At 32.5% G+C, this 27,009-nt stretch overlaps 1 protein-coding gene across 1 annotated transcript in view; it reads left to right on the top strand.

The window, feature by feature from the left end:
- Tmem214 (Transmembrane protein 214) overlaps positions 1–27,009 on the top strand; it is a 79,443-nt gene that overhangs the window by 17,074 nt on the left and 35,360 nt on the right. Inside the window, exons 4-5 of the mRNA XM_072521913.1 lie at positions 1,189–1,599; positions 13,696–13,838. Coding sequence (XP_072378014.1) covers positions 1,189–1,599; positions 13,696–13,838 — 554 coding nt within the window. The remainder of the gene's footprint in view (positions 1–1,188; positions 1,600–13,695; positions 13,839–27,009) is intronic.

Genomic DNA, 27,009 nt, shown 5'->3' with positions numbered 1-27,009 from the left:
GTAAAGTTAGAGTGCAGAACGGAGTTTCCAGAACGTTGCAGTCTCATATAGGACTTAGACAAGGAGACAGCCTATCATGCCTTCTATTCAATATTGCACTGGAGAAAGCGATAAGAGAATCTGGAATAACAACCAGAGGAACTAGTATTAATCGCAGCGTACAATTACTAGCATACGCCGATGACATCGACATTATTGCACGAAGAACGGCGGACGTGGTCGAATCATACAAGGCGCTTGAAGCAGCAACAAAAAGAATAGGACTAGAGGTTAACACTAGTAAGACGAAATATATGAAAGTATCAAATTATATACAAGCAGCACAACCCAAAGATCTAACGATCGGAACATATACTTTCGAAGAAGTAAGAGAGTTTATATACCTAGGCTCACAAATTAATCAGAATAATGCAGTAAGTGCAGAAATTAGCAGACGGATATTATCTGGCAAATAGAGCCTATTATGGATTAAAAAAATTTTTAACAACAAGCCGAGTTACAAAAAGAACGAAACTAGTGATATACAGAACTCTTATCAAGCCCATCCTCACCTACGAGTCGGAAACATGGACGTTGACAAAGAGCGATGAAGAACGTTTAAGATGCTTTGAACGTAAAATCCTCCGGCATATCTTTGGAGGAGTACAGGAGGGCGAATTATGGCGTAGACGCTATAATTTCGAACTTTACCGCCTCTATGAACAAACCTGATATTATTAGGTCCATCAAAATAAACCGGCTGCGGTGGTTAGGTCACATAGAGAGAATGAATTAGATGGAGCCGCCAAAACATATTTATAACCAAAGAATAGATGGAGTGAGAAGGAGAGGCAGACCCAGAGCACGATTTAAGGATCAGGTGGAGGAAGACTTGAGAATGTTGGGAGTACGAAACTGGAAAGACAAGGCGAAGAATAGGAGAGAATGGAGACTTATCCTTGAGCAGGCCAAGACCCACCATGGGTTGCGGAGCCAATGATGATGATAACTATACGTGAGATAAAATCTTTCTTGTACTTTATAAATAGTACTTCCATATCCTTCCGACTATTTATTACAAATACTTGTATATTTTTAATTCTATAATTTTAGGTGTATGTACTCCCTATATTATTTGTAATATTAGTTGTAAGATTTCTTTAAATAACATATTTTTTAGTAATAGTAATAATTTTTATATTGTTTCAGTTTTTCAAGACTTATTTCTACCCCTGATAGACATGAAGAACTACTCCCGTTACATTCTCACTTATTTAGTAAACCTAATTAAGAACAACAACGAAAAATCTCTTACGCTGGAGGAATCGCTATCGATATTAAATATTGTGTACAGCAACAGAAAGAACATGCCCAATGATTTAGTTCAGGAAATATCGACAAACGTTGCTCGTATTAAACCCTTATACTCTAAAAAGTCAGGCAGCTCTAACATAGAAATAATGCTCAAGAATATCGTATTAAATAATAATGCCTCATATCAAAAGTGCCTGTGTGATATTTTAGTGGAAGCTTTCCACCAAGATCAATCGGCTTTGTCAGCTTGGAGTAAGGCTTACTCTAAAAATGTACAATCAAGTGCCGTAGTTCTTGAACATATAAGTAAGTTTTTTAATATTTTTATGAAGCAAATTTCTGATTTTTTTAAATGTCTCTTATTGATGCTTACCGCTTTTGTATTTTTTATATAAAAAATTGTATATTTTTTATTTATTTCATCTGGTTCTTTGTTTCTGTATTTATTATAGTTCTCTGTGGCATAAGCATCAGTTTATCCGTGTCGTCTGAGACTGTTATCATTGAAACCCATTCAAATAAAAATACATAATTGCGCAGTGCCAAAAATATACATCGAATAAATATGAGAGACTTCAAGAATGCATATCCAATATCGCAGTTAATGAGAGACAAATTAATTGTAAAAATAATTAATGAAAAGATCCGCAGAATCAATAACGTTACGATAGTTCCGTTAGATTAGCTCTATACCATGGAACTGATCCAGCCTGTTGGCTTCGATTGGTGCCTGAAAGATAAGTTATTCGAGGCTAAAGGTCGCGGCATATTATCATGCACGTATAGTTTCCGGCACGTAGCGTTTCCAGTCCAGCAATCGGTCTGCGCGTTCACATTTTCATACATAGAACGTTTCAGTTTGGTGCGGTGAAGATGTGTTCTCGCTTTTCGCGACAAAAATTCATTATTACCATTCACAGTAGGGGACAACTTTAAAACATTCTTTCAATCTGCTGCTGGAAAACTTGACTGGCAACAATAATTCCTATATATTTCGTCTAATTAATATATTTTAGACGGATTAAATATTTGTGGTATTATTTGATACCTACTTACCATTTTGTCCTAATTTGCGTGCAATTTCCCTCCAAATATTTTCTTCTTTATTTGCATCTTGATAGCATTTATCATTGTAGTTATATAAAATTTCTTCACCGCGTACGAGTTCAATTAATTTTTCGAAATCCATTTAAACTTGTACTATCAAACTATAAATATGAAAACAAAGGATTTTTAAAAAAGAAGAGGTATCACTTCCGTGCAAAAGTCCTAATTGTTTATCACTTCCGTGTTTAATTGCCACAAAGCAATGAAAACACATGCATAAATGACAAAATAACCTCGAAAACTATTTTTTTTAAATACTCTGAATCAAAATCAAACAAATACCTAAATAAACAACGAGGGGAAAACGACGGACTCCTAATTTACATTATCCGCACCAACAGGTTACGACTCGTTACGTAGCCGTTGGCATCCGTAAAATATTGTTTTCGAATATACTGAACGGATACGTAAGGTGTCTGATACGCTACGTTCCCGATAGTGTGAATTGTTCATATTTAAAACCATTTAAATTATATTTTTCGAAAACTAAACGCTACGTGCTGGAAACGCAACGTGCATAATAACTATAAAAGAGAGAACAGAGTTACGACAGTTGCGTAAGATTATTTCATCTAAAAAAAGTCCCTTGACGAAAAAGAAGAAGTATTAAAAAATCTAGAAGTTTTGAGATGTTATCGAAAAATGCCAAACTGCCTGGTAATGTCTGGAATATCAAAAAATGTATAAAAATAGAAAATTTGTTTAATAACATAATTATTGACAAACACTCAAAAACATTAATTATAGGCCAGGAAATAAGGCTGAAAAAATGGCAAACCCTCGCAATGTGTTCGTCCAGCATCGATTTGTACAAAAATTTGGGATTAGGCTCATTTCACCCTCTAGTTCATTTTCTATATCTAGCCGTTGTACGCTTTTGGTTTTTTAAGGTTTTTACTACCCCTAATTGTAAAACATTATAAAATAACATCTTAAACGTTAATATGGTCAACATTTTGTTTTTATTAGTTAAATAATGATTGTTTTATGCTTTAGGATATAGTATGATAATATTTAAACCGTTAAAAAGCATCCTTAATAACGTTGCAATTTTTATAAGTATATAATATGTTTATATGTTGGAAACGCCACAATAATATGTAAAAATAGTACTTGAAATTATAAAATTCACAAAAAAATTTTCAAAGAAACTAACCAATTTATTTACTATAGTTTATTTTTATGAACGAGAGAGTAATTAGCATAATTTTAACTGGTAGCTCCGACCACTCCATGGGCGTGCTCAAGATTAATTGAAAAATTACTTTGAATAATTGTAAAAAATAAATGAATTATTTCAGTGTTATAAAGTGTTATGTGTATGTAAACAAAAGTGACCTCTTTTATCACACACTATATTAGAACTGACTGGCCTACATTAAAAAGGGTTTTAAAAAATTCACATTTTTTTTAATTTTTAAAAATTACAAAAGAGAAAAAGAGTTTTTAAAACCGTCTAAGGTATGTTAAATAGATGAATAAAAATATTAATATAAAACTTACAGCTACTTGTTACAAATCCAAATCAGATTCAGAAGATGAACTTTCAGAACCAAGATTTATAATAACTGGCTCGATCATTTTATCAGTAATATTGTCCAGCTTCCACATTTTTCCCTCTTCTTTAATAGTGTGATTTACTGCCTTTTCCCAGTTTTCAGGTTTTACATTATTTACGGCCTCCAAAAACAACTGTTTAACATCATGAATTTTAAAAGTGGTATTTTTTCTTGAAACTTCACTCTTTATCTGTGCCCATACCAGTTCAATCGGGTTTAATTCACAATGATATGGTGGGGATCTAAGTACTGTCATTCCACGATTTTTGGCAATTTCATCAATTTCGTATTTTTTAAATTTTTCTTTATGAAGGGCACACAACGAATAAAGTTCCTTTCTTATAGATCCGGGATGGTACGTAATATTTTTTGAACTCAGCCAATTCTGCAAGTCTTTTTTTAACCACTTGGTTGTGGGCAGTCCTTCTGTAAGTCTGGAGTGATAACTTGCATTATCCATTACTATTACACAGTTCTTAGGAAGAAGATCTATCATTTGTTCGAACCATTCTTGAAAGACATCAGCGTTCATGTCTTCATGGTAGTCACCGGTACGAGTTGATTCAAAAGTTAATAAACCACCTTCAACAAAACCGTCTGAACTGCCAATGTGTACTATTATCAGCCTGCGTCCCTTTCCTGATGGTGGGTTTAAACCAGTAGATAAGTTATTTACAAAAGCGTGCCTTTGACTTGTAACAGTTTCATCCTGCCAAAATTTATTTGGTGTATGACCCTCGTTGATCCATGTTTCATCAAGATAAAATATTTTTCTTTTTTGGTTTCTCATTTCCTTTATGGTTCTTAGAAAATGTCTTCTCCATATGACAATATCGCTTCTTTCTAATAAAATAGACTTTCTGGGATTCTTTTTCCAGCGGAAGCCTATTTCTTTTAAAAGTTTCCATAACGTACTTCGACTCATTTCTGGGTAATCCTTATCATCTCGAACTGAGACAAGAACTTTATCCAATGTTGGAAATTCTTGTCTAAAGAAGAATTCATGCACTTTCCGTCGAAGGCCTTCTTTAAAATGATATTCTATTTGAAATTTTGGTTTCCCTGGAGCATTACGTGGCATTTGAAAACTACCACATTTCTCTTCTTTAATAACTCTGTAAATCGTAGATTTCCCAACACCAAGTGTACTGCTAACTAACTCAACGGTCTCATCAACACTTTCACATAAACGTTTGTCTGTAAATGATTTAAAACAATTAAATATTAATGTTTTTTCATTAACTGTTAGAGGACCAATTTTTCGGCGTTTACACGGCACTTCCAAATTTTCCATAACACTAGTATACACAATAAACTGCACCTTGCAACTGAAGTACCTACTTTTAGTGAACTGTTAAGAATTTTGAATACGCCACTTGGACCTTCCTATATACAAAATGGAAAAACCCACTATCACATTTTCTGTGGAATAAGTTTAGAAGGTAATTATCTAGTCAATTACTGTCGTAGATTCCTGGAATTAAAGAATTAAATGTTTGATTGTTGAAACCCTTACTTCGTGGAATGCACTCATTTCAGATAAAATAAAACGTTTTATTTTATCTAAAGAATTAAACTTTATTTTGCAAATAGGCAAAGAATTAAACTTTATTTTGCAAATAGATAAAATAAAACGTTTTATTTTATCTAAAGAATTAAACTTTATTTTGCAAATAGGTAGGTACTTATTAAACTTTTATTGGTTATATATAACCAATAAAATAAACATCTTACATTTCTTGCAAATTCATTAGTACCTGTTAACCTCCATCACTCCGACACTGGCAACCTTATTTAGGGATTAGTAACCCTCACAACTATTGTATTCTATTCTGCTCCAACCTTTATACCTGGTGGTCATACTCAATTTAAAATTGTTTTCCTATATACTTCTGTAAACTTGTTGACAAATATCTGTTTTTCATTGAGTCACCCGTATCAACAGTTTAGGGATTTGCATACATAATTTATTGTTTTATTACTCTCTCATACATAAAAATACACTATAAAATAAAGACAATTGAATAATTCTACAAAAATTGTCAGAGCACGTGTTATTTCTTTCGAACTGTAGAACACACTGGCGAGGAATCAACGAAATATACACTCACACACGTAGACTCATGAGCAGATGTTTACTGCCGAATAACCGGTTCTGTGGTATTATATACATTGAAAGTACACTATTACACTCACAAGCAGGCTATTCGAATTTTTGGAAAAAAAGCTAGTTTTATAAACGTAGCTCCTTCATTTTTGGTGATAAAAAGTTTTTTCAAAAACGATTTTCTAGGGTTTTTTGAGAGCTATAAGACTATGTAAATTAAATTCCGTAAGATTCCTTAGTTTTTAAGTGGGGTGAATTTAAAAGGCTCGAATAAGAGTGTGTTTGCTCGTAAGTAGAGTAGCTATACCTCGCTAAATATTCACTGTAAAGAAAATCTATGCACAGGAATTTTTTTATCTGTATCATTTTTTTCGTATCTCCAGTATTTTCGGAGATATTTTGAAGGAAAGGGCGAAAAATACGAAATTACAAAAAAAACTATTTTTGAACCGCTGTTAAACTCCAATTTTTCTAAAATTAGGCCTTTTAAATAGGTCAATTTCTTGCGTGTATGGATAATACATATATATATATATATATATATATATATATATATATATAAAAAAAGAATTACAGAAGAGTGAAAATCAATTTTAATGAGGAGGGTAGTTGGGGTTGTTTTCACTGATTTTTTCGTAGGAAAAAGTAGGTACCGATCTTAGTTTGATCATAAGTCGCTCAATTTTTACGCTAGAAACTTTTTTTTGAAAGGTCTAATTGTATACTTGAAAAAAGATTTTGTAAGTTTTCCTCGAAAAAGTTTTCCCGTTATTTGGCTTTGAATATTTCAAATTATGCATTTGACGAAAAAAGTTAACCTTTAAAATGCCATATCTCGGTTTGTATTGGTCGTACAAAAATTATAAAAAAAATGATTTTGTTTTTGTTTCTAAAGGATACAATTTTGATATTTACAATTTTTTTTTGATTAAACCCAAAAAAATCTCTAAAAAAGTCGATTTTTTCGTCGAAAAACTGTTACTTTCAACCGTAAATAACTCGAAAAATATTAGTTTTACGAAGAAAACATAAACATATTTTTCTTAGAATTACTTTTTCCATCTATTTCCATGGTTAAAATGTGATGAAAAATTCCCACCCCCGAGATGGGGTGTCAATCACCCCCAAGGTTTTAGCGTACAGCGGCATGATATAGAAAATGATCCTTGGGCTATTCCCTACCTTCTGTGAAAATTTCAAGAAAATCCATGCCTGACGAAAAAATTGCGAGCCAAAATGCTTCATTTCCTGGCTTGTTATTGAGTTTTTGCATAGTTGTCATTCAGGTATTCATTTAAGTATTGTAATATCATTTGTGTCTTCGATAAAAGTAATTATAAAGAAGTGTAGCAATAAATTAACGAATGCCTAATTCTTAGACACTATCTCTTGAGATAAACTGTTATTATCACATGTTAAATACACTGCTAAATAATTAATAAGGATCATAATTATTATTTCAAACATTTTAAAAGTTTGTTGACGTCGTTATATTTTTTCGTTGGTTAGAAGTTAAAAAATATAAATATTTTTTGAAATATAAAATAATCAAAAGCAAGAATAAAATATTTTAACAAGAAAAATAATTTATTGAAATAAAATAACATAAAATTGTGTTCTACAAAATTCAAAATGTCAAGCAGATAATTGGCCTACTAAACTTAAATAAAAAATTCTAATATGTTGGACCTCCTCATGGACGAATTAAACTTCTTACTATATTAGGTATACCTATTCTCAATTAATACATTTAAAAAATGTTGATCCAAATTTGTCCATATGTGCTTCACAGTTGCACTTAACTGTAACAAGTAGCGTATTCACAGGATTATCTAACACTATACTCGGTTCACAATTTGTTGATAGCTCACTACAAGTTTAACCCTAATTAGAAAACTGAAATACAGAGAGGATAGGTAATACAATATAATAGTAAAAACCAACCTAAAACTGACTGTTTAAGACGTTTTCGACTAACCCACCTTATATCTGAAGGAATACAATACCTTATAATCCTATTACGGGGGTATTTTGAATGGTTAGAGATGAACGACCAGTGTCGTAGAGTATATGATTGAAACATTTATTTGAACTAAATAAATATATTTTTTAAATTGTACTTATGTAAATTGTATTTTTTAATAAAACTTATTTATTTTATTCAAAAATAAAAAGTTTCTTGCCATTTGTAAAAGATACATTTATTTAATTAAATAAATGTATCTTTTAATTGCCAGGCCAAATGTCGCCTGGCAAAATTTCCAATGTGTTTTAAATGTATCCATTATTTTCGAATCCGGAGAAAACTAATAAATATTTTTGAAAAATTTAAACGCAGAATGAAAGATTACATTATTACTCAGGGCAGAAAGGCCCTGAAAACTTCTACAAGGTTTATTTTAATATGTTATGTAACAGGGGTGAAAATAAAAGAGAAAATATAGTATAATTTTTAATTGAAAATATTGCATGCAAAAGAAACTTTTTATTTATTCTAAAAAATATTTCATTCTGCCTTTAAATTTTTCAAAAATGCTTTTTAGTTTTCTCAGGATTTGAAAAAAAAATGGATACATTTAATACACATTGAACATTTTGACAGGCGACATTTTGCGCCTTTCCCCTTTAATACCTTACGATTACAACTACTATTACTTACCTTATATAATTACGATTAGAAAACTATTCAAATTCAAAATAAATAGGATCAACTTCGGAATCCGAGTCGTCTTGAGGGTTAATAATCTCTACGGTCGCATCAATTATGTTATCAAGATCCCACATTTTTTGTTCTTCTTCTATTACATGTCTTACTGCATCTTTCCAGTTTTGTTTAACAACACATAACTTTTCATTTGTGCCCAAATGAGTTCAATTGGATTTATTTCGCAGTGGTAGGGTGGAAGTCTAAAGACTGTGATGTTTCGCCTTTCCGCCATTTTGTCAACTACGTATTTCTTGAACTTAGATTTGTGTTGCCGGGCAATTTTTAAAAGTTCTGCTTTTACCATTCCATCTTCGTAAGGCAGATACTTATTCCGCAGCCAGTCAAGAATATCCTGTTTCTTCCACGCATTCGTTAGAAGTCTTTCTACTAGTCGTGAATGATAAGGTTCATTATCTAATACTATAATTGAATTTGGTGGTATGTGTTCAATCATTTGCTCAAAATACTCTTCGAAAACATCAGCTGTCATCTCCTCGTGATAGTTTTTTGTGCTTTTGGAATGAAATTCCAACAAACCATGCTTAACAAATCCTTTTTCACTGCCAATGTGAGAAATTATTAATCTACTGCCTTTACCAGAAGGTGGGGAGATACCAGTAGACCAACCTTCCATAAAGGCTTGCCTGGAGCTTAATATATTTTTATCTGACCAAATTTTTTTTAGAGTATGACCTGAGTTTACCCACGTTTCATCCTGGTAGAAGATGGGCCTTTCTTCAGCCCGGAATTTTCGTATGAATCTTAGATAATTTCTTCTCCAACATCATCTTCTCCTCCCGGTCAATCAAAAGTGATTTTCGGTCTGATTTCTCCCACCGGAAATTTAATTCTTTTAAAACTTGCCACAATTTAGTTCGTCCGATATGAGGCAAATCCGGGTCGTCTCTAACTTCTTGTAAAATTTTGTTTAGGTTTGGTATTTCTTTTTTGAAAAAAAATCCATGAATTTTCCTTCGAATACCATTTTTGGCAAATTCATCAATTTCAATAGGCTTTTTTCCTCTCTTTAAGTTTTCGTTTGTGTTTGGGTTAGCTATACCGTGTTTTTTTCTTTCTGATAGGAACCTATATAAAGTTGACTCTCCTACGCCAGTCATGTTGGCACAACTTTCGACTATGTTGCGAACAGTGTTTGTGGGATTCTGAGAAACCAGAGCATCGTGAACATTCAGGACAATAGTCTTCTCTCTTGGTGAATAGACAGACTTACTGACTGTACGCATAAGTACCGGTGTAAAACTTGATGATGAAGCCATCACAAACAATCCAACAAAACGAGCACGAGCGAAAGGTACGTATATGTTCGTAGGTATATGGAATAAAAAATCACTCACGCACTCCATATAATTCGCAAAAGAAATATTCGAGACGCTAATTACTGTCGTAGACGCGGAAACACCGACGAGCCGTAAATTATATGCGATCAAAAACGTACTAAACAAAAAAATTGTTTTCGTTCGTAATAACTTCACCCTCTCATGTTAAGTTTCGAATATAATTATATTATTAAAAATCTGGGGAATTCCATCTTAATTATCTTGCAACGAATAGTACCTTCGGATATGAATTCCAGGTTTTCTAGTAAAGTGATTAAACGCGAAGATTAGTATTGAAATATCCAAAGAGATAAGGTATTCTTATTTACAAAATTGTTAATGGTTAAATTCTTATTTTTATTAATATAATATAATAACCAACATTAGTCGTGAAAGTTTTAATTGTTTTTTTGCTAAATATATTAGTATTAAAATATTATCAATATTATATATAACAGTATTAAAACATTATATTATTATTTAATGAATAAACACCTTAGGAACGCCTATGATTTACGACCGTTTTATGAGTTTGAGGCATATTTCGTGCTCTCAACAATTTGTGAACGAAGAATAGTTGTCGTGTTATATCGACCCAGACATGTTCTATGTCTGATGCTGTAATCTTTAGTTTATAATTCTTGCACGTTGGGGACGGACATTGTCGTGAATAAGGACAAAACTTTCTCCGATTGCACCCGCAAATGGTACAATAATTGGTTATACGACCATATCTCTATATCTCTGAGCCGTCATCGTAGCATTTGTCAGAACCATTAAGTCGGCGCGACTAACAAACTAAACGCAAATAGACCCTCCCCCAAAAGCACTTGTAGGCACCCTATAATGTTCATTATACCTCTCTCATCATTCCCTCCAAACCAAAATAAGACCATTCTCCATTCGTTGATTGTCTAGTTGCGGTGTTCTTCAGCCCATAGTCTTCTCAATCCGCGATGTCCCCTGGTCAGTACTGGATAATATTGAACGTCTTCTTGCTCTTAAGCCAGTCATATACAACCTTATTTTAACGGTTTGGTCTGAAATTATTCTTCCAGTGGCGTTACGCAATGTTCTGTTGATGCGAGAAGCAGTATATGTTGGGTTATAATTCTCATATATAGGTCATCAACAGGATTGGTACTCCGTTGTCGCCCTCCACCATGAACATATAAGGCTATACCATTTGTGACATAACGATTCCAAGCTCTATTTACAATACTTTGTGAAAACCCCAACCGCTGAGTCACTTCACGTTGCGTTAACCCTTCATTGATCCACTTCACAATCTGTTGCATTTGGACAATATGGAAACATCTTCCAGGCATAGTTTATAACTAGTTAATAAAAATACTCCAGTATTTGAAACATTTGAACCCAAACTGTGTTAATATTAAATGAAAATATATGACTCTAATAATCACCTTCTTCGGCAACTCCCGTTGTTCTATTTTATATCTTCGTTAAACCTCTGTTTAATTCCTGATATTACCTGGTTTATTAACTATCTGATTCTAGCATTGAAGTCACCTAAGATTATTATCAGCTCTTTGTTCTTCACACCATCCATCATAAATCGAAGTTCTTCATAAAAGTATGTCCTCTTCTTCTGGCATGCAGTTTTTCGGCGCAGATACCATTTGCCACTTTCTTTTTAATTCTGATTTTCACCGTGCATATCATCTACGATATATAATTACACTCTTGTATCTAATCTACATAATTTCCTTCTAAAAATTAATGCCACTCCCTCTTAAGCTCCCTGGTCTCTTGGTACGTCGCTGTATGTCAATAGGTAGTCTCCAACTACCACTTTACATTTTTTCTTGATCTCCTGTAAGGCGCATATAATATGTCAATGTTATATTCAATATTGATTTTATTCATTTCAATTTTCTGCTTCACACGCAATTTATTTTTCACCTACTCGCCGGTTAAGGCCGGTGAGATCACTCCCCTATCTGTATCTGACTCATTGTGCATCCTCCCATGGAACTGTCGTCCTTAGATCATTGTTCAACCTGACATTTCTAGGAAGTGGACAAGTCACCAGGGGACATCTCCCTTATATGGGCAGGTGTGGGCCAGAACTCGGCGAACGCGTACTCTCTTATTAACGATAACTCCTGACATTCACATAGGACATGCTCTACATTCGTCTTCTCGTTTACACTTCCTGCATAGAGGTGTGTCTACTAGCTCCAGTGTGTGGAGGTCTTTGCTTAGTTGACAATGACCAGTTAAAAAACCAACTGTTAGCGTAGGTTTTCCTGGTCATTCCCAAGTACTTCTTTGATGCTGACTTTTCAAGGTTACTTAGTGTTACTCTGGAAAGTCTACATCCGTGCCCTTCTTCCCATCTTTTCACGGTTGTAAAAAGATGGGAGTGACATTTGACAATTTCCACGATTGATGTAGTTGACCAACCAAAAAGATCCTCAGGTCCTAAGAGTCTTAGGCCTGCCGCCTTTCTAGCCAATTGGTCAGCAATGCAGTTGCCTTTATTCCTATTGTGTCCTTTAACTCACCTCAGGATGATGTTATTACCATCCTAAGCTTGAGTTAGTGACTCGTGACACTTCATTACTACCACTGATGTGACACGTGGTCTATTCAGGGTTAGTAGCGCTTGTCTGCTATCTGTGCAGATTATTATAGTTTTCCCGGCTATACCTTTTTGGGTTCTCTTACCAGCCAGTTCTGTCTGAACTACGCTGGCATTTTTGCCCATACTCCACTTTATTCTTAGGTTCAGTGATCTGGAGTATATCCCGCATTCTGAGCCTTCTTCCACTTTTGAGCCATCGGTGTGTATGCAATACGTATTTGCCACGTTTGTCTCCTATACTGTCTTGTTTCGATTTTGTAGGGTTTGTCAAAGACAAACTTTGGTTTAATTGAGTCGCAGCCTGCCTGTAGCAGGGGTAGCGCATCCAGCTCTCCCCGCCAGAAACGAGTTCTCAATTGTCCCATTCCTACATCAAGGTTTGCACCAGCTGAGCGCAATCGCATCATTGTCACCAGCGCCACCTCTTTGACATATATGTCCAGAGGCGTGATGCCCAATGACCAACTCCATTGCAGCAGTTGGTGTTGTTTTCATGGCACCAGTTATATTTATGCAAACCATCCGCTGAATATGGTTTAGTTTGTTAATCGCTGTTGCTTGTAGCACTTTTGGTACCCAAGCAATAGGTCCGTACACCGATCACTCCCCTGGGGACGCGTCCGATGGGAAACAGTCTTAACTTCACACGAACCTTTGTTAAGTGAAGCAATTTAACTACTATTTATAATTAATTGCTCAACATGTTTAATAGGGAATAACAATAATATAGTTTCGTAGGAATTATGCATTTGTTAATTTATTCATTCTATGGATGTTTTCATAATTGAATTGTCTTCCATTAACTGTGATTTTGGATATGTGTTCGTGAAAGTTACTCCGATTTCTTCGATGTACATTTTAGGCCAATATCCATAGCTTAACTTGTAAAGTCCGTTTTGTCAACGTCCCGATTGTTTTTGATATATTATTTCGTATATTTATGCATATTTTACAACACTAATTAACAACAATTTCAGGCAATAACTGGTCCACGGTATCACATAAGATCAACAAAAGTGCTTTAACTAATTTACTCAATAACTTAAGTACGGTAAATGTAGAATTATCTTCGAAGAAACGTAAGGAAGAAGGACTGAAATCCAGTATTAACTCTATACAGGTAAGTTCAGCAATCTTATGTTCAGCAGTAGTGCCAAACTGATATATATTCAACTTTAATAAATCCAGAATAATGTTTTTAAATGTAAACTTTAATATTAATATTGAGGTACTAATATTGTTTCTTTTTTTTTGTAACATTTCTGTCTTGCTTTCTCCTGGAACTAAAAAAGGATTTATGTCACAGTGTATTTCATTCTAGAAATTGGTTTGTTTAGTTTTTCATGCAACTGGTTGTGATTTTAGGTTGTCTAGTTACCATAGTTACTGTTTTTATTGTTAATAGCTTTCGTAAATTAATTTTCTATTGCAACTTTTGCTTATAAAAAATGATACCTGCATAGGTATGTAATATGGTCCCTTGTGGCGATTCGGATTTTATCTTCTATAGTATTGCTAGGCAAAGGGCATAAAGGACTCTATTTTATTTAGGGGCCCATAACAAGAAAAATGTCGTGGGATATACAATACTAATCTATACAACTCCAGTGATGTTAGTTCATATAATAATGTTACTAACTTCGAATGTAATGTTGAATCCAAAACGAGTCCTATCAATAAATAAAATATTTGTAACGGAATACGGAGCAAGAAACACTTACTATCTATAAATCCTAAGAAGACAGAGATGCTCCTCTTTACCAAAAAAAGGTTTAATACCCCCAAGGATTCTAAACTACAGTCTAAACTTTTCTGACGAGGTGAAATACCTTGGTATTAATCTTGACAGGAAGTTAAAATGGAATTCACACTTCAACGCACAGATGGTAGAGCTAAAAGAGCATATATTGCCTATGAGCAGTGTCGACGAACGGTCGGACGCACCTGGAGCCTTTTGCCCAGGGTGATCGTCTGGGTCTACACTGCTGCCATTAGGCCAATGCTAACCAACTGCTGCAATGGAGTTGGTCATTGGCATCATGCCTCTAGACATATATATCAAATAGGTGGCGCTGGTGACGATGATGCGACTGCGCTCAACTGGTGCAAATCTTGATGTAGTAATGGGACAATTGAGAACTCATTTCTGACAGGGAGGGCTGGATGCCTACAGGCAGGCTGCGACTCAATTAAACCAAATTTGTCTTTGACAAACCCTACAAATCGAAACATGACAGTATAGGGAGATAAACGTCGCAAATGCGTATTGCATATACACCGATGGTTCCAAAATTGAAGAAGGCTCAGAATGCGGGATATACTCCAGATCACTGTACCTAAGAATAAAGTGGGGTATGGGCAAAAATGACAGCATAGTTCAGACAGAACTGTCTGGTATCTCCATAGCCGCAAAAGAGATAACTCAAAAAAGTATAGTCGGGAAAACTATAATAATCTGCACAGATAGCAGACAAACGCTACTAACCTTAAATAGACTACGTGTCATATTAGGGTTAATACTGGAGTATCACAGGTCACTGACTCAAGCTTCGGATGGTAATACCATCATTCTGAGGTAGGTTAAAGGACACGATAGGTATAAAGGCAACCGCATTGCTGACCAATAGGCTAGGGAGGCGGCAGGCCTAAGACTTTTAGGACCTGGGGATCTTTTTGGTTGGTCAACTACAACAATTGCGGAAACTGTCAAATGTCACTCCCATACACAAACTCTGAAAAGATGGGAAGAAGGACAAGGATGTAGACTTGCCAGGGTAACACCAGAGTAAACTTGAAAGGTCAGCATCAAATAAGTACTTGGGAACTACCAGGAAAAACCTACGCTTGACAGTTGGTTTTTTAACTGGTCATTGTCAACTAAGCAAACACCTCCAGACACTGGGGCTAGTAGACACACCTCTATGCAAGAAGTGTGAACGAGAAGACGAAACTGTAGAGCATGTCCTATGTGAATACCCGGAGTTATCATTAATACGAGAGTACGCGTTCTTCGAGTCCTGACCCACACCTGCCCACATAAGGGAGATGCCCTGGTGACTTGTCCACCTTCCTAGAAACGGCAGGTTGGACAATGAACTAAGAACGACAGCTCTCTGGGAGGATGCACAATGGGTCAATTGTGGCCTAAGTGCTGTGGAACTTAACTCGCCCTCCCTACTCTACAGATACCGATACGGAATACGCTCGCGCGTTACAAAGACAAATATTAGGTAACCTAAGTATAGTTCGTCAGCAATAAATTCCATATTGTGAAGGTTAATTCGTAAGCAGATAAAATCTAATTTTCCAATTATTAAAAAATAAATACATGAATATTATTTATGGTTCTACCATATCATGCAAGAAAATGAGACATACAACACAAAAATTCCTACCTTTCGCTATTAATATTTCAAATAAACTTACTGTTGCAGACTTCTTTTTTGGAAAAAAAAATATAATGATCATGAAAAATGGACGAGTATAATCAGTAATTTTGACTAAAACTTCGTATTTATTAATACTAATCTGTAAAGGAATAAAAATTTAAAAATAAACATTTAAGGCAATCATTTAATGAACCTTATGAAATAGAACAACAGGATTCTGAGCTGGACGATCATGGTAAAAAAAAGGTATTAAGTAAACAAGAGGTCCATCTCTTATTTGTAACAAAAAAGCATATGGTACAGTAAAAAAACTGTGGCAAGTCCTGAAAAATTCTCCAATAAATAATACCATTGTTGCAGCGGTAAAGCAATTGTACAAATAACCCACATCAAAAATTAAAGTAGGAAAGACCTTCGTTTTAAAAAAGGCTCCGCTGAAGATGGTGCTAAACGAATGCGAATACAACCTTGAAAATATCATATCTCGGTTAATTTTTTAGTCTATAAAAATAAAGTACAAAATCTTCAGTAAAAAATGTCTGATTTTTTTTGTATTGTAACATTTTTTCTGTATCTTTTTTAATTGTTGAGTTATGTTGAAAAAAAAGTGGATTTTTTGAGAAATTCCGAAAATAGTGTCTTCATTTTAAACTTGGATTTTTTCAAAACTAAACCTTCGAAACCAGTTACACTTACAGAATGTGATGTTTGTATACAAATGAAGTAATTTTGTAAATTAACAACGAATAGTTTCAGCCCGGGTGGTTTTGGCGGTGGATTTGTTACCTACTGCCAAAATATAAGCGGACTTTATTTTAGTTATAACTTACCCTCATTTTCATGCAAATCACTTTTACCATTAATCTCATTTTAAATTTTTGCTTGTATAAGTTTTCCATAAAAAACTTGCCGTTTTCCAGTTATTCAAAATCATATGTTTTGATTTTTGTATTCGATGAATAAAAGTCTTCTTTCGAACAGCTATATATATATATATATATATTATATATATATATAATATATATATATATATATATATATATATATAATATATATATATATAATAACGGCGCTACAGGCATCGTAGGCCCCTGGCTACGAACATCTATAACTTTGTTAATATTAAGTTACGGTAATAAAAAAAGAATTCTCTTTGATTTATAAGCTTCATTTTATAACTAAACAGTTTTTCTCAATAAAATCTAAATTTTTGGAGTTATTCACGAAAAAACGCGTTTAAATATATGCTTTTTTGGCGTTTAATTTGTGAACTTTAAGTCACGAGTAACTCAAAAAATATTGACTTTTCGAAAAAAACTCTAAAGAAGCATTTTTGTAAATTCATTATTCTAACGACTACAATGTTTTTTTTTTAAACTTTAACTGAGCAGAAAACCGTCATATCTTGGACAAGTATACGACAATGCAATAACTATGCAACTAAACGTAGCAGAAGCTATAACAACAAGCCAAAACAAGAAAGAAAAAAGGGAGTGAGACAAGGAGAGACACCATCTCTCCAAAATGTTCAAGAAGTTAAATTGCGAACAACGTGGAATTGAAGTCATTGAAGTCGATAGCAAATTTTTAAGTAATCTAAGATTTGCTGATAACATAGAACTCGTAAGCAACAGCACAAAGGAACTACTCTGCATGCTAATCACGAAAATCTGGGAAAATTGATTTAAAAATGAATTTAAACAAAACAGAAGTGATCAAATCAGTCAAATCAAAATATCACAATAACTTAAATGGAAGTGAGATCGAAAGGGTCAAACAGTATATATAATACCTAAGCAACACGATCAACCAGAACAAACAGAATAAAACGGGAGAGGTCACTAGAAGAATCCGAATGACGAAGCGCTGGTAAGACTTAGTGTTGTTTTGAAAACAAAAAGATACCAATACATTTAAAGAACATTAAATATTCTATCGTACCAGTTTGGCCTATAGAATGAAGATCGTGACACTTAAGGAGTTATCATCTAATAGATTGAGAACAACACAGCATCAAATAGCATAAAACAGAAACCAATCAAATCAAATCAAATTCTTTATTTTCTTTCTGACAAACATAGTTTGTATAGAATTAGTCAATGGAGAACTCATGGGGCAAAGAAGATTTTCTTAATATGTTCCCCATGTTGACCCATGTTCATAGGCGTGGCCAGGTTTTTTTATACCACTCCATATATTTTTTTAATTTTCAAAAATGATATTTTACTATACGAAAAACAGTTAACAAGTTTTTGAAATAATTTCAAAATTATTTGTTAGAGCAGTAAATTTTTAAAACGAGTTACGTTTGTTTTTATATTAAATTATTGCGTGACTCTAAGAAAAATATGGGTGGCCAGTTACATTATATAAAAAATACGGTAAAAACTCAGATTGACATTAAAAATTTATTATAACAACACATTACAATACCATTCGTCGCTGGAATGATACGATTTTTTAAAATTATTCAACTACACTATTTTTATCTATATTTAGAGCAAGTTCTTGTTCAAAAGGCAGTATTATATATTCCAAACAGTCTTGAAGCATTGTCGATCGAAATATCGATTTTATTATGCTCAGCTTAGAAACAGTTCTCTCACAAGTACAACTTGTTACAGGAATTGTGGCAAATTTTACCATTAGGTGGTTAAACACTGGAAACATCGAATTTCTATTATACTAAGACATCCAATCGAGCCAGTGGAGAGCTTTTGAAGGTGGATTTTTTTACTTTTTCTTGTTTTTAAAATTCTTAGTTTATTCTTCCAAAGCACGCGCTAAGTTTGAAACTTCTTCTATAGCTTAACAAATATATATGACTGAAAATTGAAGTAATTTGCTAATTTTGACAACCATTGGATTTTATTTGATGTAGTATTCTTTACCGTTTACGTCAGTTTCATCATCAACTCTCTCTTTAATAGCATCTATAATTATTGCTTCAAGCTGATTTTTGACCACAGCAATGGCCTCAGCCCGACAAGCCCAACGTGTTTAAGATAAAGATTTCAAAGTTTTTAACTTTTAAATTATATAATCTTTACAATCTCTTCAAAAACATCATGCCTTTTTGGACTGCCTTCAATATAAGAATAAACCAATAATTGTGTTTTGTTTGAATAAACAAAATCGAAAATATTTGGATTTTCAATATTATTAGCGCAAGTAGCTACCACTGCTAAAGTAAGGCAACGAGCATAGCAATATATATATATATATATATATATATACAAAATTTTAATATTTTTCTCTTTACATCTTTTCTGTACACCAGTTAAGTTTCGTGACATCGCTGAAGCTCCGTCAAAGCATACAGTTTCAACATCGTCCCAGACATATTGATATCATGCAAAGTAGAATTTATATTTCAAAAATGGTTTCTGCATAAGTTAAATTTAAACATTGGAACTGGAAACGTACTATCTTTAGGGACATATCTAAAAACAATAGCAATCTGCTCGTGCAAGTGACATCAGAAGTTTCATCTGTAATCACAAAAAGAAGGTGCTATTTCACTTCCTTCTGAATATCCCTTACATTTTTGAGAAAGCGTAAAATATCATTTTAAATGTATGTAGTTGCTGTTTTTTGGGGACGATTTCAAGTATGCCTTAAATGTAAGGTCATATTTATTAAGTACAATTTCGGGAAACAATCCTTTCTCATTGCTGTCTTCCGTTTTATCGTGACCACGAAGAGGTTTTCCTCCTTTTATTAGAATAAAATTACATCAACTAGTTTCTTCATATAATCTAAATCTTTTTTCGCTGCTTCTCTCTGGCTTATAACTCGAAGTTTTTGTGCTAAAATCATGACAACTTGTTTTTTGATGCATTTTAAATCGTTCTGTAGCTTTATTCCATGATGAAAATCCACACTAGAAGTAAACGCAGTCTCGTATCAATCCAGGTTTAGTACTGTCGTTCATGCCAAAACCTCTGCACAAAAAACAGATAGCTGGATTTTTTGTTGGACTATATTCCAACCATTTGAAATTGGAATACCAAGTAGGTAAAAATAACAGACTTCTAATGTTTTTTCCTTTGACTGTTATTTTAACTGGAAACTGTTCTAGTTGTGGTTGGTACGGACCTCTTATTCTAAAAGATCATTCTAATCTTTCTTTTAATAATCCTAAGCAAGGGCCATGGGGCACAGTATTATGGTTTCCTATCATGTTTGAAGGATGTTCCCTAGTCTTTTTTAACTTATATACGCCTATCTAATAGAGATATCAGATTATAAGACACTAAATCATAAATAAATCCACAATAAAAACATTTAAAATTATAAATATTCGAGATGGCCCGTATTAAGTATCGTAAGTTAATTTCATTAATCAGAGGATAAAAGCTATTAAAAAATTTATTATAAAAAATAATAATGAACGATTAAAAAGCTGAAACAAAAACGAATGGAACCATGTATATAGTATAATTACTTTTGATTAGTTTGTTTTTAATATAAATAAATATTATTCACCCTAAAAAATAAAAAAATATATTAAACGTCCTCTGGTAAATGCATAGAGCTTTTTTAACTGTTCATTTCTCAAAACTTTTTTATCGCCCTCAATATTTTCATCGAGCAAAAATTTGTATCCCCGCGTTCAATTTTAAAATACCAACGGTGATAGCAGGTATTAGATATGTCTACCTATTTATTACAAAAGTTTCACTTTTTAGTTTAATATCTAGTTTATTTAATAGTACTCAAAATGGTCACACATTAGTTGTTTCTAGAAGTTAACGATCCCAATTTTTGCGCCCCTCGTTAGTGTGGGTTTCACGGCACCCGCGGAACCCGTTGTGGCCACGCCTATGCCCATGTTGTAGCTATTATGGAGATTTTTCTATTTAAATTATTTTGCAACATGCTATATTACCGTTCGTACACCTCTACCTTTTTTTATGAGCTAGTTTTAATGTATAAATTTTTAAAAAAACCTTGCTAAAAAATGTAGACGAAAACAATAGATGCAGTTTACTTAGCTGTGTTTTTAGTTATTTTCTTAATGAGATTTTTGATAAAACATGTATTAGCAAAAAATATATTATACATAGTTGCTTTTTTTTAATTTAAATGTATATTTGCGGTTTCATCACTTTAGGTTTTGTATCAAATCATATTCAGTGCGCACTAAAAATTATTGATTTAGCAAAACCAATGTTTTGTTTTTTTATGGTATAAATGGTGCTAATATCACTGGTAAGTAAGGGAATGAGTCAAGTGTTTATAATACTAACATATTTATGCACGTTTACTTAAAAAGTATTTCATTTAAACTCTATATTACATTAAGGTAATGCTCTATGCCCCAATTGGTGCTTACCTTAAGAGCAGTCGACAAGAAGGTCACTCAAAGGTATTCATTAGTTCATTACTGTGTTCATCAATTGATACTTACTCCCAAAAATATTCAGTTGATTGTATTTTGGTTTTTTGTTTTGAAATCTCGTTTTTACTAATAAAAATTGAACTCACGCAGAGCTATATTCTTCTATCTGGTTTATTATTTTTCGGTTATTTCTTACGTATGTCTATTAATCACACTCTTATTAAAACATTCACCGAAAAGGTAACTGGACGTTTAGACCAGATAAATAAGCAAATAAAAAGACTTTCTCTTGACATTGTTTGATACAAGTATCTAACAATTGCTTTTAATAAATTTGGTGATGGCAATATGTAATAAACAAAATATGGAAGAGATTAAACGTTATTTTTTACTTATAACAATATGCAAACAATGTACGATCGCTCTTTGATTTTAAATACTAAAAGAGAAGACCACCGGCAAATTATATGGAAAAATGACACAATGACACAATATGTAATAAACAAAATATGGAAGAGATTAAACGTTATTTTTTACTTATAACAATATGCAAACAATGTACGATCGCTCTTTGATTTTAAATACTAAAAGAGAAGACCACCGGCAAATTATATGGAAAAATGACACAATTTTACTGAAAAAGCATAGAAAATCGTTTAAATTGAGAGTGTGTAAAGTTATTTTTGTTAATTTGTTGCTTAATTATTGCAAAAATAGCTTCAAGAGTTGATTTTTTGAAAATTATTAATACCTTTTCTAAAACTGCACAAAAAACTTTGTGAATTTGCTTGAGAATAAAGACAATATCACATATATTCAGCTATAAAAATTTCAAGAAGTTTCAATTAGCAGTGATTGCAAAATTGAAATTGTTTATCACAGAAAGCTTTTATCTACAACTTTATTACTATTAGGTCTGCATGAATTCTAAAAGGACCAAATTAAAGAGAAAGCCTTATTTTATCAAATTAAATCGTTTAATGTTTAAAAAAATTATGTTAGATATTGTAAAATTTCAAATCAAATAGTGATCTTACATTGTTTATAAGTAAAAATGACGTTTTATCTTTTGCATATGTTGTTTATTACATATTGTTATCAACAAGTTTATCAAAAGCAGTTGTTAGATACCTGTATCAACGAATGTCACTGGAAAATCCTTAGTTCTCTGGTCTAATGGTCGTTTAAGAAAATATCTACATATACAAAATAGGTAAGGTGAATGGACCATGGCATATTTTACCATGATATGACGAACAGAGAAAAGAAAATACGGGAATATGCGAGATAATATACAGAAAAGGGAAGAAAATCTTCAAAGCAACGATATAAGGGAAGCGCTTAGATATTGTACCGTTTTTAAATAAAACGAGAGGTTCTTAATTTATATAAATATATTTATTTATAAGTTTACAGCCCGAAAATATCTTATCAACTAACTTTAACTCACAAAAGGTCTGCTTATATATAAAAGTTATTATGTACTAGAATATTCTGGAGTAGTCCACCTCTAATTCGTTTGTTTTGACGTGTCGATCTCACAGATCACCTAACCTCTAGATGCTTCACGACAATACTTTAGTTGGATATGAAATTCAGCGCTCCAAGAGATTTGTATCGGAACTAATTCAAGTGATAAATTAACGGGAAATTCAAAATTTAATTTTGGTGGAAAATTTAAATAAAGCTTAAAATATTTAAATATAATTTGGTATATTTGAAAAAAAAAATTGTATTTGAAATTTTAAAATGTGCAAATTATTTTTAAATTCAAATATACACAATACCGTTTACGAAAAAATAAGATAAAATATAATTTATTTATTTATTTATTACATGTAAAACAACTTTGTATATAAAGTTAGCATAGAATAGAAATATGCTTTATTACCACTGAAAATTGTACAATTTTATGGACAAATCTTATAAAAAGTCAGAAAAATAACAATTTAAAATTTACTGAAATTACATAAATCGTCAATATCACAAAATAAAAGATAATAAAATACATAATGTATTGCAAAATTTAAATAAATTGCAAATTGCATAATAAATCCTTACGAACTAATACGTTTCAAGTTTCTGCATGTGATACTCAAATATATGTACATATATTTATACAAATACTTTAGTTCTTGTACATAAAGCTATTCGTTAAAAAACTCTTCTACTGAATAATATGGTCTTTCAGGTAGGTTTTTGTTATTTTACGGAACTTAAGGAAAGAAGTTGCAGATTTAGGTTGCAAAGGGAGATGGTTGTATAATCTTTTTACTGAATATAATATAGATTTCTTTACTAACGCAGTGGACGGGATCAGTAAATACGCATTAAAGGTTGAATTTCTGGTGGAGTACTCATGATTAGGTCTTGCTGAAAAAACATGTATGCATTTACGAATTAAGCAAACAGTTTCTAAAATATATAAAGAAGGAAGACTTAAAATCCCGTGATTTTTTAAGTATCTTCTGCAATATGTATTCTACGGAGACCAAAAAGATACTGTATTGCTCTTTTTTGTTTGTAATTTAAAAACAACTGTCAGATTGGGCAGCTGTTCTAGAACCCCAAGAAAGAAGACCATATCGAAGATGAGATTCGAACAAAGAAAAATATGTTATTTTGGAAGATGCTAAATTAATTTTCTTCAAAACATATCTTATTGCATAGCAGGCTGAGGCTAGTTTCGTACTTAACAAATCGATATGAAGGGACCATTTAAGGTTGCTGACTATAAAAATACCAAGAAATTTTACAGAATCAATGATACTGATCTGGCTATTATTAAGAAGCAAGGATTGAAGAGCTTTATAGGATAATGCTACTGTCTTATCCACGTTAAAAGAGAGTAAATTAGAGTCTGACTAGGTTTTTATTTTAAATAGATCAGAAGTTATAGTTGCATGAAGAATTGCAATATTAGAGTTTTTCCAGGTAATACTGGTATCATCAGCAGAAAGAAAAATGTTTCCATCGGTTTTAAGTTGGTGATGTGATTTATAAAGATAAGGAAAAGTAGATGGCTAAATACTGAACCTTGTGGTACTCCACATACAATGCTTTTGTGACTAGAAGCTGTATCATTTGCTATAATTAGTTATTTCCTATTCCCTAAGTAATATTGGAACCAATTCAAAGAAATACCTCGAATGCCATAGAAATTTTGTTTTTTTTTTTTATCAAAATGTCATGATTTACACAATCAAAAGCTTTGGCATAGTCACAGAAAACAGTGGCAGTGTAAAGATTATTGTGTAGTGCTTAATAGACCTCATTTGGTACATACATAGCATCACTGGTACATTTATTACATAAAAACCCGATCTGACTTTGTGATTTTTTACAAATCATTAAATATAAATATAACTAAACTAAAAGAACACACTATACAAGCATGAATACAAATTAATGACTGGTATTAAGATGACCAATTATGGGGATAAATAGGATACTATGGAACAGATATATTTTTTATGTGTGCAACTAATGATCAGTAAAAATATGATACCAAGATCTCTAATTTCACTCATTTTAGTTGCTTTAGTAGGTACTTAAATGTATTTATTTATTTATTTATTTATTTACGCATGTACCATTTACACAGGAACAAATATAAAATATCTATAGTTAGCATATTAACATGGTTAATAAATAAACTACTCAAAGCCCGTTTGGAAATACATAAAAAAATACAAATTTCAATGTCAAAAAACAATTGAGATTTATTCTAGGAAAAAAAATGTACATCAATAATGGGTACATCCACCTTTGGCTCTCTTGAATTTTAAAATAATCGGCTACACTAGTTTTCTCCACATAAAGTTTGAGATATCAGCAAGGACTAAAAACCTGTTATACTTAATTAATAAAGCTATATCATTAATAGACATATTGAACAGTAAAGATCCCAAATAAGGGCCATCAGATGAAACAATTATAGCAGAGGTAATAAGACTTTACCTTCATGTACCAAACTCAATTACTCAAGTAGAGTAATCGCTTCCACTTAAGCATAAAGTCCATACAGCTGAAGTTTATGAAGCAACACACCATGATTCAACCAGTAAAAGACCTTTGAAAAGTTAATATATACGAGATGAACCTCCTTTTTGAAAGATGAAACAATGTGTTTTTAATAGATAATCAAATTAGTTAAGATAAACTTTTTACTCCCTAATCCATGTTGATGGCTGATCAATAGAACATTACAGTACCAATTAAAGGGTGGCACAGAAGCCACTTAAATAACTTAGGGATTGAAGATAGCATAACCACATCATCATTTCTTTAAAAAAGGAGTAATATAACTACTATCATTTCAAGTTAAAGGATATAAGTTTATTGATGGTTTTAGTATGGTTAAATAAATAATAACATAAAGTTACACAGATAGTGTAAAGCATCTTTTTAGAAAATAACTGCGAACATTATCAGGACCATTATTTCCACGGTTTTCTTAGACCTCTTACCATAAAATCTAGAACATGATTTGCTATATATGAGTCTCTGTCATCTCCCATGTCTTCAAAACCTTCTATACACCTAGTATGCTCATTGTAATGAAGACTTGGCATAATCGCCATTTCGTCAAACATTATAGCTATATGCTTATCCATTCCTTCCATTTTTGATGTTGTTGCTTTTAGTGACTCAAATATTAACTTATTAATTCCTGGGCCTCCAATAGTTTGAGCCAGAAGTCTATTTAATGTTGATTTACTGGAATAAATATATTGGAAAGAATACTATATGAACGAGCACTTTGTTTGTATAAAGACAAAGCCAAACATTTCTCATTAAGAGTAAATCGTCTAAGCTTTTTTGCTTTACAGCTCTCTCTGTACTGAATTTGAATTAGCATAGCTGCCATTCTATTAACGTTCTGAAGATCACCCAACTTATTTTCTTTATAAAACTCTTCAGCTTCAAACAGTTTGCGTTGAAAAGACTTTTTGCTATTTCTTTCCAAAGAGTATTTGTGGTGTAATTGTTTTAATGCTCCATATAATTTTTTCTTTTTAGGGGTAATTGTACCTCTTGATATATTACACTGCTGCAATATTTTCAGTGGTGTGATATTCTTAAGGGTAACACCTAAAAATAAATGTAAATGTTAATTTCTTTATTCAATCCTTACAAGGCAAAATCGATTCATTATATTAACCTTCGTGTAGTGGCATTACTGCTTGAGAGACTTAGTAGACTGTTTTTTGATGTGAGTATTAATCAATTTATTGTAAGTACTAGAATGTTTCAGTACCTTCATATATCTTTGTTAGATTTTAGCAATGGGAGATTATAAACACAGGCAAGCTCCTATTTCTAGTTTTTAGCCCCAGCTGGTTTATGACACTGAGGCAACTAAACTTAAGAACTCTAGTATCACTATCCGAAGGTTAAGCAAACTGTTAATTTTATAGTTAATCATATTAGAGAATATTTACAAATCTGCTGATGACAATACAAAATATAAAATTTTAACTACAATTACCTTTTAAATCCTTACTCTCATCAGTTTGTATTAAAATTTCTTTGTTTGGTAACTTTGCATCATTGTG

This window comes from Diabrotica undecimpunctata, chromosome 2 (assembly GCF_040954645.1).
Source record: "Diabrotica undecimpunctata isolate CICGRU chromosome 2, icDiaUnde3, whole genome shotgun sequence".
Classification (NCBI taxonomy): Eukaryota; Metazoa; Arthropoda; class Insecta; order Coleoptera; family Chrysomelidae; genus Diabrotica; species Diabrotica undecimpunctata.
The sequence above is the reverse complement of the archived record's forward strand: the minus strand, read 5'-3'. Positions and strand labels throughout refer to the sequence as shown.